Below are 12,328 nucleotides of genomic sequence, written 5' to 3' on the forward strand. Positions count from 1 at the left end.
AAACATAATGCTGCCCAAATATGACTCATACAGCATGCACCCCCCACACCCTCCGACACACACAAACACATGCCCCACCGCAGTTCCCCCATCTGACACACTCACGCAAACACAAGAAACCCCTTTGTGGTAATAAAACGAGCCGCGTTCGCTGTGGGGTCACATGTTGCAGTTTGCATCGTTAAACCCAAGAGCGAACGAAACGCGCCGCCGACGCGAGAACCTCGGACGCAACAGGAAACGGGCTGCGGAAGGCTGCGTTTCGGAGCGCGGGTCTGAGAACAGAGGCCCTCGTCCGCTTTGTCGTTACCGTACCGCTCAACGGACGTGTCGGGCTCAGCCCCGCGGCCCCCCATTGCTCGAGGGGCCTGCGACCGCAAGGCGCTTTAATGCTCTCTCTACATTTACTCATTATGTGACACCTTTCCCCTTGCTGGCTTAGTGTTTTACCTATCTATACCACAGGGTAGTTTTTGCTGCATTCATTCAGAGTAGGGACCGTGATCAGAGCGCTACAGCGGAGGGCGGAGCCAAACCCAGGACTCTCAGATCAGAAGGCGCCGGGTACTGCTCACCGCTGCGCCACCTGCCGCGTATAGACAATAGACAAAAGGCTTCGTGCGTCCGTGTCCTTACCTGCAGGTCATCCTGCTGCTGCCACAACCCCTCCAGTCCGCAGCGGTGCGGCTCGCACTTGACCGCCATGTCCGTCTCCGCCTCTAGGATGTCCACGTTGAGGGCCGCGCAGCGGGACAGCTGCTGGTTGATGCGCACGCTCAGCGAGGAGTACTGCAGGGGACAACGAGCTAAGGCCACGAGCCACTGCGCCGCGTCTCCATCGCGCTCCCGCTCCGAGTAACGTCTTAATGCTCGCAGTTAATCTACATCTGCCTGAAACTTCTGGAAGACCACGGATTAGAAGAGAACTTCGTGGATCCAGAAGGAAACTGGACACATACAACAGTTACGGAGGCACTGGAATTACACTGGAGATAATTAAACAAATTTAGTATGTAAAAAGAAATAAATTGATAAAAGGAAATAAAAAAACAGGAAATAGGTTTAAAAAAAAAAAAAGTAGTACAGGCCCCTTAGTATCGCATGGACAGCAAGAGGTCAGTTCCCAGACAGTGACTCATTATGGAGCTTGAAGACCATTGGCAGAAATAATTTGAAGGTGCACATATGTTGCATTACAAAAGGAGGTCTTACACATAAAGGGTCTTGGAGATACCCCAGTGAGACCATAAGAGGGTTGACTCACACAGCCTAAATCAGAGAACTGCATTCTCATCGGGCACATTCATCTGTTCCCACTGCGTGATTTGTTTAGTGAAACTCCATGTTATTCGACTTCGCGAAGCCCCCTTCTGCCCCATGAGCATCAGTGAGCCTCGGGAGGCCCCTAGCGTTGAGCCTCAAGGAGGCGTGTGGTGCGCAGGGGCGCAGTGGTGAGCTGGCAGGACCCGGCTCCCTTCAGGCACTCCGAGCGCATCGGGGTTCCAGATATTCCCGTCCAGATGTTTGCGCAGATGTTCTGCGTTTGCTTCAGCGAACTGCTGGACGCCGGCCAGCCAGACACGGTCAGAGCCTTTATCGGCACCCAAACGAGCTGCTTCGCTTTTGAGGATGATTTAGTAATGAAGATTATTATTGCTGTTGCCTGCTGTTGTTGCGTTATTAACAGGTAATATTCGACGCTCGAGCGATTTGCGCCGCTGCGGAGAGCCGCGGCTCGCGCAGCATCTCCAGGGAACGCGCGCTCTGGCCGTCCTACCCGAGTGTGCAGCTCCTGGATGCCCTGGTCCTGGGACAGCGAGTGCTCCCTCGCCGTGTCGTTGAGCATCTCCACGGCCTCCCGTAGCTCCTCCACCGGGTCCCCGATGCTCTCCATGAGCGGCATGGCAGCACTAACCCCCGGCAGGCCAGTTAGGGAGGACCCAGTGGCCAGGGTGCTGCGGAGAGGCTGAGGGACACGAAGCACTCGGTCAGCTCGGCGGCCCCGGATCTCCCCGGGTCCCCGCTGTCGATGCTGCGGAGAGTTGCTCGGTCCGTCGATAGCGAGGTTCGGCGAGGACATTTTTATCGAAGGATCGCGTGGCCCCTTCCTCTCGCGCCCAGGGAGTGCCGTCACACACCTGCTCCAAGCTGTCCTCGTGGCTCCCGCACAGCGCCTGGCTTTCCTCGAGCTCCACGCGCTCCAGGAACTCCGTCAGCATGCGGGTGTCCTGCAGCTCGGCACTCTGCTGTGTCAGGGCGCTCCGAACGCAGCGGTACCTACCCGGCAATAAGGACAGCGGAGGTCAGAGGGCGGCGCGGCGCGGCGCTCACCGACGCTCATCGCTCCCGCGCTCCCGGCCCGCGGACCTTCCGCGAGCCCGGGCACGAAGTCCCGGAGGGAGAGTTCCGCAGCTGAAGGGAGGACTGTTCCGTGTAACCGATGTTTGCTTTGCTTTGGCAAACCCCAGAGAGGTCACTTACGAGTTGCGTGTGGTCGCTAACACCTCACGCGGCACACAATCGGCCTCTCTGTCTCCCCTGTCAGCCTTCATTTTCATCCCGTGCTCGTGTTATATAGGCGTATGGCTCATTTAAGGGCAAGAGCGAGCGAGCATCGTGCCACTTAAGTCCTCGATGGGGAAATCCCCCCAGAATTCCGGGCCTGGCTAGAGCGGGGCCGTTCGGCTCGCGTCGGATACAGCTCTTGGACCGTGAAACGGCAAACAAATGACGTTAAGTCGAGCAAATCCAAGTTTGCACAAAAATCGTGCATATAAACGCCATTCTCGAGTTCGCTTTTGATTCTTTAATAGGCCGAGTTGCCCTGGAAACAGATAAATGAGTCCATTTCCATGGCTTTATTTGCTTTGGTAGGCTTTCTGTCTTTAACACAGTCTGTCTTGTGTTTATAGACATAGGTGCGTCTAACGGGGCGGCCGACATCATATAGTTTTACAAGGGCCTCTCGGTTGCGGCTCCTGGCTGGACGGAAAAGCGTCCCAAACCAAACCCAAAGCCGTGTTCCTCGGCACACGGAAAGGAGAAACAGTGTCTCCGTTGAACGGCGGCCATCCGGAGCCGCAGAAGAAGGCGCTCGCGACTGTCATATGAAATCATTTACCCCGAAAGTCTGATTGCCAGAGGTTTGCTGGTCAGTTAGTAACCAGCATGAGTGACTTTCTGATTGCGGATGCGAATATGACTCTTCCTGCCAGCTCCGTGACTTACTGCAGTGTTTGCGCAAACTGTACATGATGAAGTGTGTGGTGTGTTTTCTTTTTTTTTAAGCTGCATAGACAATTTCTTCACACGGTGAGCGTGTTTGAGTCTGCTCAACGGAGGCGTCTAGCACGAGATGAGTGTTTCCAGGTCACGCTACGGTGGAAAAACGGACTAAGCGCTTATTAACGGTTCCACCGTCAGCAAGGAGAGAGACGGGTCCACAGAGTCAGCATTTAAAGGGCACTTAGAAGTACAGCACCAGTCAAAGGTCTCAGTCCACGTGGGCAACCTGGAAAACTCCCGTACGGGACAAAATCTCTGGGAAGTGCTGAAGAAGAGCTGGGAAGACATGTTGGCTCGTTTCAAGACCAAACTCGGTGACCAAGTGTGTCGGGAAAACAACGTTTCCGGAAGGTACTCAAACTTTTGACTGGTACTGTAAGTGTGACGGTGCCTCCTGCTGGGCACTTTGGAGATGTGCGAACTTTGTTCAAAGCATCCCGTTCACCTGGTGTCGCTTCTCAAAATTGGGATGTATGATGAGCTGACTAAATAACTAGCCCAGCTGCCCACCTTCACCCGCTGAAGCCCCCCACTCCCCCACCGCACCGGTACCCACTTCTCTTCCACTTCCTCCATGCGGGCTGGGAGCTGCCGGACACGGACGTGCCGGTGGCGGTGCAGCTTCTCCACCTCCCGCCGCAGTGCGTGGAGCTCCAGGCCCCGCGAGGCAACTTCCTTCTCCAGCAGAGAGCTCTCCTGCTCAGCCGTGCTCATGGACTGAGGGTCCACAGCGAATGAGGACTGCCGGATAGTCCGCTCCACCGACTGGAGCCAGGTCTCCAGGCCGTTCAAGTCCTTCAGGATGTTCGCGGCCTGCATGGAGAAATGTGTCGAGTAGGTGAAGGAACCATGAGAGCTGCTAGCTGCTTCATCTTTCTTTAAACGTCCAAATAAATACTTTCATGCCATTAAATTGTCCTGTGATGGACTGGCGTCCCACCCAGGGTGTACGCTTCCTTGCATCCTATGCTTCTGGGATAGGCTTTGGATCACCATGAGCCTGCATGGGACAAGTAGTTACTGATACTGAATGGATGGATGATGGATAGCGGAAGGTCATGAGAGCAGCTTGTCAACAGTACGAAAGTGGAATCCCTTCCAAGAGCTACTCTACGTTTCTCGGTAAAAATCTGGATGCATCCTGAACAAGTAAGACTTGAGATCGCTGTCTCTCCTGCTCTTCTGCTTTCACGTGCACCTGTAAAAAAGCTCCCGGTAGCTCAGCAACCCAAAAATCGACACCTTTTGCGACCCGCTGTTGGGAACGAGCACACGGAGCACAGCGCGAATACGGTTTGGGCTGGACGAGGTGCCGCGGCGGTGGTGTGTGGGGGGAGCAGGGGAGACTTCCCCAGGTCGGCATGCCATCAGACGGGCGCTTTTTTATGGAACCGGGGACCGTGCCAGGGCGGCCATGTGCAACAGATTACAAGCGGCCCCACCTTCAGGTTGAGCTTCTCCGACTCCTGGAGCACCACCACGTTGCTCTGGTGCCTCCTCTTCAGCTCCTCCCACAGTGCCTCCAGCTGGTCCAGGAACTCCTCGATCTTGGCGCTCCCAGGGTGATGGGCTCGCACGAGGCTCCGCCCCTCCTGGGAACGCACCAGTGGGGGAACAGGGGAAATTTTATACAGCGGCAGCAGCAGTGTGGGATGCCTTTTTGGAGGTTAGCAGCTAATCGGTTACCCGGATAAAGGGATCAGCAAAGCAGATGTTTTAAAGCTGAGGTCTCTTTACAAATAATTGCGAGCACTGAACTCATAGCTAAAGAGCAAGCCCACCAGCTGAGAAATGTTACGTATTTCAGCACTTGGCCCGAATGTGAACCTCGCAGAGGTTTCTGACCCGATCTGTGATATGACACTTTACCAAGTTTGTATCAAGCAGCATGGAGGTTCTCTCTGAAAGCATCTGAGCGATGAGTCTCCTATAAACAGTCTAAGTGCTCTATGCTTTGGACGGGATGTGACCACAGCTGTTTGGACCCTTCACCTTTTTGACCACCTCGATCCTGGCCCTGTTGGACAGGATCTCGTCCTCCAGGGCGGCTTGGCACCTCCTCGCTGCCTCGATCCCCTCCAGACTTGCTGTGCGGCAGATGTGGGTTGCAATGGCAACGTTGTCCTTCAGCCAAGCAAGGGTCTTCGGGCGTTCGGAGGACCGAGGAAAGAAACAGGATTTGGAACGTGAGGCTGAAGTTGCACAAAAAGGAGGATGTTTTCCGCTGCCATCTGGCTTGTTTGAATGAGGACAAAAGGCCATCGTTCTCGACTTTGCTCCCAAAATCTGCCATCTCCCCCCTCCCCCATGCCCTCTGTCTACACCCCCCAACCCAAACATGCTCTCTAATGGGCAGGCTGAGACTGGGACAATTTCTGGAAACTGGACAAGTTGGCCCAAACCAGCACATCTCTCACGTTCACACTTCTTCGAACTCGAATGTCGCTCCTCATCGTATTAGGAAAGAGTCCCCCCGCCACCGCCCGCAGCCCCCATGACTTCATCTAGTTTGCATCCTGTTGGCTGTTGGCCCAACCAGGACCCAATTAGTTGGCCCAGCAGGGTGCTGGGACACTCTGAGCATTCTCTTCATTGCTTCCCAGCCTGAAGAACCCACGAAGGGGATGGGATTTGCGGGGAGAAGGTGCGGCTGCGAGGAGTCGGTCGGGCACCTTGTCTGCGGACACGGTGAACTGCTGGAGCTGCGCGTAAGTCAGCGTTCGTCCCCGTGGGGCCGCGGGTCTCGAGTCGGCCGTCTTGGGCTCCCCGCTGCAAGAGCAAAACGCTGCACGTGAATTTCATTTCTCAATGGTGACACACACATCTCTGGGGCTGCGGGGAGGGTGCCGGGAGGAGAGGGGAGTGTCACCTTTCTCCCGCGGAGTGGCTTCTACGGGTGACGCCGTCTGCGTGTTCCCGACAACTTCCTGAGACCAGGGGTGCCGCGCTCTCCGAAAGCCCATCCTCGCCCTGGCCGGAAGCCAACGCTCCGCTGCTCCCGGCGTCTCTCGCAGTCTGTCAGCGGGACGCAACACCTCATCAGCATCTCGCAACCGGTCGAGCCGGAAAATTCTTCTGTCTGTTGCTGGCAAAGGAGCTTCGCTGTGACTAAGAGGTGACGAGTTCAAGGGACCAAAAGTGCCTAAGCCTAAGCTGCTTATTGTAACTGAACCAAAGTGTTTACCCTGAGGTATTGAAATAGCCAGCTCTGCAAGCGGGTGAAGTGGTAAACACAGTTCCTCGGGTAAAAAGGTCTGCTCTGCAGCATCGTTCAGTATGTCAAAGGAGAATATTTTGTATCTCCGAAAGCACAGCGCTGCCATGGTGCTGGAAGAACGGGACACGGGCTGCGGAACCCGAGGATCGAGGCAGGACTGGGGCCTGGACACGGATCGGCCAGGACCACAGTGGGAGGAGGAATGAAGCCCTCCGCATGCTCCCTTTCAACAGTGGTCCACCCTCCCCCTTGATCTCCGAATGAGATCCTTTATGTACGTATCAAATATGACGTCAGCCTCCGCTTGAGGAGGTGAGGAGAGCTTTAACAAGCGAAGCCCTCAGGACATCGAACTGTAAGCGAACACATGTTCGGAGATATACACGGATGCCCTGATAATGTCACGTTGCGTTATTTTGTTTTACGGCAGATGCTTCGGATTAAAGCAGTTTACATTTCTGACCGTGTTTATACGCTCTAGTATCCACAAGTCGAGCCCCTCCTGGCACTCGAACCTGCAGCCACTGGGTCTAAGTTCAGGTTCTTATCTGCTCTTCAGACAGGAAATAAAATTTAATTCTCCCTTTTTTCCACGGCACATTGAGAGGCTCTACTCTGAAGGACCAGAGAGCCACATTTACAGTTTAATTTACACCCCAGAAATACCCTGGAAGTTTATGTCACAAGCTGCAGCTCTCTCCTGAAGGGTTGCGGTTTTGGACCGCTCCTGTTTTCCATCCGTGAGGACTTGGGCTCGGAGCGGTGGGGTGGACTAGGTGTGAGTAACCGTGTTTGACTGCACTGTGCCCGTTTATGGAAACATGCGACTCGGGTCACGCGACTGAGCTCCCGTCCCGAGGCCTCGTGGGCCTGCGTTGTCTTCAGTTGCGGAGGGCTGAGGGTCCTCGGGGGGAGCCGAACCCACCCGTCACGGGTCTGGCTGCTCCAGCCGCCGCCCACCCCCGTCTCCGTCCTCAAGGCACTTTGAGCTGTCACAGACCCAACTGTGAGCCTGAGCCTTGAGCTGATGTCCAGGAAAGAAAGGCCAAAGAAAGGGCTTTTCCGTGACTCCTGCACGACTGACTCCTTTGAATGGGTTTGGGAATTATTTTCAGTTTTCTCAAACCAGGCATTTTGCATTTTCTGATTCCTTCTGGAAAATGTACAGTAGAATACTATGTGACAAGAAAAGTGCCAGTATGGCCGTAATGTAGTGGTTAGAGCTGTTGGCTTGCAGTCCTAACATCACAGGTTTAAATCCCACCTCCCGTTGTAATACCCTCGAATGTGCTGTGTCCTGTTCTCGACCTTCACTGCTGCAGTGGATCATCAGCTAACAATGTTTGTACGACAACGTCCTGTTCGCGAGAGGTCCAAAATCAAACGCCTGTTGGTTGTCAGTCTCGGCCGCTGTGAAAAAATAACTTCCCACATAACGGTGATATGCATAACATCCTTCTGACCCTCAGAACTGCTGAATCCCTCCCAGATGGGTCTGTAACCCATCTCTTTCAGAGCCACATATGAGCTACATAAACGAGTCCAACACCATCTGCTGTGATCATCTACGTATTTGCTATGTGAATCTAATTTCCATAGGCGGAGTCGGGGGAGCTCCCGCTGCCCCTCAGAGCTGCTGAATCCCTCCCACTATCTGCTATGATCATCTATGTATTTGTTACTTGATTGTCACTTCTATACGCAGCAATTTGAGGGATGTGAATCAGCAACGGGATGGTATCAGACAGACAAACAGTACATCGATAATCCTGCTTCTACGTCTAAGGCGCTTCATCTGTTGATGGTGCGCTTCTGCTTCCTCTGAGTTGTACGTCACTTTAGAGGAACGTGTCTGTATCGAATGAGAACATGTAAATGTAACGTGCACAGTACACACACGGTGGAGAAAGCCGAGAGACGGCAGCTGTTGAAACTAATAACACCCTGAAGGCGAATACGCTCTGAGAGTTACTCGCGCTGCAACGAGCCGAACAGTTGAACTGCTACCACGCTACTTCAGCAAGAGACCTTTTCTTCTGACCCAGGTCCCATGGGACCAAACATGTCCAGTCTGAAACAAGCACATTTTTTGGAGCTTAATCCAATTTATAAACATGCCAGTCAATAAATCAGCATAAATCACAAAACCACACCGCGGCACATTATCAGCCTAATTATGAACTCCAGTATGAACTCTGACCCTAAGCTTAACTCCAAAAATAATAAACATCCAAAAAGGCCTGATTGCCATCGCTGATGTCTGGTCCCCCAAATATCATTCCAGTCATTCAGCTCTCTGCTCTCCAAGTAAACATCTCTGGACATTTATCTCAGTCACGGCCCCGGGTCCCTTGACCCTCCGAAAAAAGCTAACATTCAAAACGGGGACAATTTTTCTTTTGCAGGGGGCAGAAATAGCTCCTCGACTTCCTTCGAACATTCTGTCCAATCGCGGCTGAACTTTGTCTGACTTTTTTCCCTTGCAAGCGTCAAGTTGTGGGGTGATGTCAGCCAAGAAGTATCACCCCCCCCCCACACCGCGCACCCATATGGAGGCCATTAGGTGGAAGGAGCAGCCCTGTATCGTGTTTATACTGAGCCACCAACAAGAAGCCTGCTGGGCGCCCCCCCCCCGTACCACCACACACACACACAGACACACACTCACAGACTACGGTCCCCCTGTCCTGTCTCAACATCTACCTGCTCTGAACCTGCCACCTCCTCCATCAGACGGGCACAGCCACCTCACTCCAGCTGAAGTGCTTCCTGTGTGCAGGAGGGCGACGCTGCAGTGAAAGATTGGGATTTTACAGGGCAGTGGGCGTCGTACAGGTAAGAGCTATAAAACGGTCCCAGGTTCGAATCCCACCTCCGGCCGTCGTACCCCTGATAACGGTGCCCGCCCTGAATTGGCACAGTAAGAATATCATGCTGTATGAATGAATAAATCAGTGTAAATCTGATTACCTGACACTGTGACATACCTCGGACAAAGGTTTCAAACTGATGATCATCTGCAGCCCGAAGGTTGCAAGTTCAAGTGTGAAAAGGTTGCTGCTGTTGCACCTTCTTTCTAAAGGTTGTTCTTCACATACAGAACGCATCGCATTCATCTCACGTGACTTACAACATTATGCCACTTACAGTGATTTACCTCTCTCTATAGGTGGGTAATTTCTACTGGAGCAATTTAAGTACCTCGCCTTGAGGGTACTACAACTGGAGGTGGGATTTGAACCCGTGACTTCTGTGTCCAAAAGCAGAGGCTCTGACCACTATGCTACCGGCTGTCCCCCAACATGGGTATACAGCTGGCTCCTTTTTTTTACTGGCAATTCACGGTATTAATACCATGCTCAAGGGAATTAAAAGCTTGGCTCCTTTGACGATAAGGCAATGGCTCTAACTACTACGCCCCCTGCTGCCCAGTACAGACCACACACAGCGGTACGAACAAGAACGCTGTAAAAACATCCCGCAGCGTGTCCACTTGCCAGGGACTGTCCAGCAGCAGTGACCTGCGGGATGTTCTGAATTTGGACGCTTACCAGCCTTCAGCAGACCCACCAAACATGGGCTTCTCTTTCTACTCTTATTAAAGACATTATTCTTACCGTAGTGTTTGCTCAAGTCAGAGGGCCCTAGATTTCTACTTTAAAAGAAACGGGTATTTTTGCTGGCCCTCCAAGCGTAGATGCCGCACGGCACTGCCACGGTATTTTTGGTGGAAATTTACAGATTTTTCGTGCCAGTGTAAACATCACCTTTAAAAGCGCTTCCTACACGTTGCGTACATAGCAGCGACGCCAGTCCGTGTAGTCGAGCAAAGTAAAAGTGGAATTTTCCCCATTGTCCTCTCCAGCTCGAATGCGTCTGTTACTTTTATACGTTTTGGATGCGAAGGGGACTGCAGCGAGGTGGGCGGAGCGGGGCGTGGGTGGCGGGGGGGATGTGTGGAGGGGGGCGCGGTCAGGAGGGAAGAGAGACGTCACAGTGCAAATGTGAGCGAGAGCGCCGGTCGGATGCCAAGCCACTGACCGCACATCCTTTGAGCCGGTTTTGTTCTTCTTTAACCTCTTTTCCCATGATCCTGTGCACCTCCATTCCCACGCTGCCCCGAGGCTCCTTGGACGGGGACGGGGTCGAGGGGTCTCCGTCTTCCCTGGTGAAATCGGAGGCCGGGGAAAGCGGTGCAGTCCCCTCGTTCCTGATGGGAAAGCACATCCGGCACGTGAACGGGGCAAAGCCAGTCGGCTCGGAGGACCACGGGCCCGAAAGAAAGGAAGCGGATAACCTTACCGGAAGGACATAGGTTCGAAGGGCCGTGCGCCAAACACCAGAGCAAGGGTTTTGACCTCAGCTGCTATTTACGTTGCCCTCGCATGAGGGCTTCTGCTATGAAAACATATAATCACGCAACGTTTCTCGAATATTCCTCAAACGTTTGCACATGTAGCGCCGAGCGGGAGATGATGTAATGCGTGGCCCAAAACGCGGTCCTCCCACGCGCCTGCGATGAAGCCCAGGAGTCACGGCGACCGTTTTCTCGTCTTACGGCATTACGTTCGGTTCCAGAGGCGCGGTTCGGCACTTCCGAGGGGCCGTCTTTACACCCGGGGAACAAGCTTTTAAGGGGGAGCTGTCAACTTGCAAACATTAAAAAAAAAATAAAATGAAGAAATGTATACATACACATGTGTGTCTGTGTGTGTATATATAGATACACACATATATATATACACACACATATATATATATATAAATAGAGCTAGTAGCGTAGTCATTACAGCTGCTGCCTTTGGCCCCGAAAGGTTGCAGGTTCGACTCTCACCTCAGGCTGTAGTACCGGGGTGCAAAGTAATTCGCTCCAGTAAAATCACCAAGCTGCATAAACGGGTAAGCGACTGTTGGTCGATTAACATTGTAAGTTGCTTGGGGGAAAGTGTCAGCTAAATAAACAAATGTAATGTAGATTTTTTTTTTTAAAAAAATGAGCTGTACCTCCTATCCTTGGAAATGTACAGTAAAATGCAATAAATAACACTCGATATCCCTGCCCAGAAAATAATTAATATATATGATTACGGCATGATTCAAAGTTGCCAGAAATGATCTTCAGCAAGAAGCTCACGTTCCTCGCTAATGAGGTTCAGATCTCGCCGGACCCCCAAACCACAGGGTTTCTCGGAGCGTCTCGGTGCGCTCAGCCCTCCGTCGAGCTGCTCGCTTATCGATTTCTGTCTCATCGCCGTCGCTTTCATTCCAGGATGGTGGCGGGTCGCTCCGGGGAACGTGGGGTAAGATGGACAAGACGAGTAAAACACCCTCCAGCTGTTGGCACCTCCATCACCCTTCGCTTACTAAGCAGCACGTTGTGGACGAAGGACACAGGCTGCCATGCCTTAAACGAAACCTCGCTCTTTTAACACGGTAAGACCTGCACTCTGGCTGCCCTACACAGCTGTGTTTTGGGAGAGTTGTTTTTTTAAAATATTAGCAGCAGTGTACATATAAGATGGAAAATATAATTAGATTATATTATAAAATCACATTTTATCTGAGGATGTACAAATGAGCTGGGAACGGAAGCCTGTTCGCAACTCGATTTGTGCGTAACTACAAAGTCACTTCGAGCCCTCAACATCTGTCAGTAAAAGTTTCACATTACAGGCATCCCCGGATTCATTCTCTGATTAGGGTTTGTAAAAATTGTGACCGTATCTAGAACAAATGAAAAAACGCTTCATCAGACTCCTCACTGACATTTTTATTAACGTTGCGCTACGTTAAACGGAAACCTTTAAAACGAACCAAAAAGCGTTA

At 52.5% G+C, this 12,328-nt stretch overlaps 1 protein-coding gene across 4 annotated transcripts in view; it reads right to left on the minus strand.

The window, feature by feature from the left end:
* mymx (myomixer) overlaps positions 1–12,328 on the minus strand; it is a 44,533-nt gene that overhangs the window by 12,476 nt on the left and 19,729 nt on the right. For all 4 annotated transcript variants that reach the window (XM_018740136.2, XM_029251441.1, XM_029251443.1 and 1 more), the window contains exons 11-19: positions 10,544–10,712; positions 6,155–6,300; positions 5,958–6,054; positions 5,278–5,427; positions 4,728–4,877; positions 3,842–4,098; positions 2,139–2,277; positions 1,778–1,966; positions 637–789 (exon numbers count right to left, since the gene is read on the minus strand). In XM_018740136.2, the coding sequence (XP_018595652.2) occupies positions 637–789; positions 1,778–1,966; positions 2,139–2,277; positions 3,842–4,098; positions 4,728–4,877; positions 5,278–5,427; positions 5,958–6,054; positions 6,155–6,300; positions 10,544–10,712 (1,450 nt within the window). The remainder of the gene's footprint in view (positions 1–636; positions 790–1,777; positions 1,967–2,138; positions 2,278–3,841; positions 4,099–4,727; positions 4,878–5,277; positions 5,428–5,957; positions 6,055–6,154; positions 6,301–10,543; positions 10,713–12,328) is intronic.

Source organism: Scleropages formosus, chromosome 4 (genome assembly GCF_900964775.1).
Source record: "Scleropages formosus chromosome 4, fSclFor1.1, whole genome shotgun sequence".
NCBI classification, from domain to species: Eukaryota; Metazoa; Chordata; class Actinopteri; order Osteoglossiformes; family Osteoglossidae; genus Scleropages; species Scleropages formosus.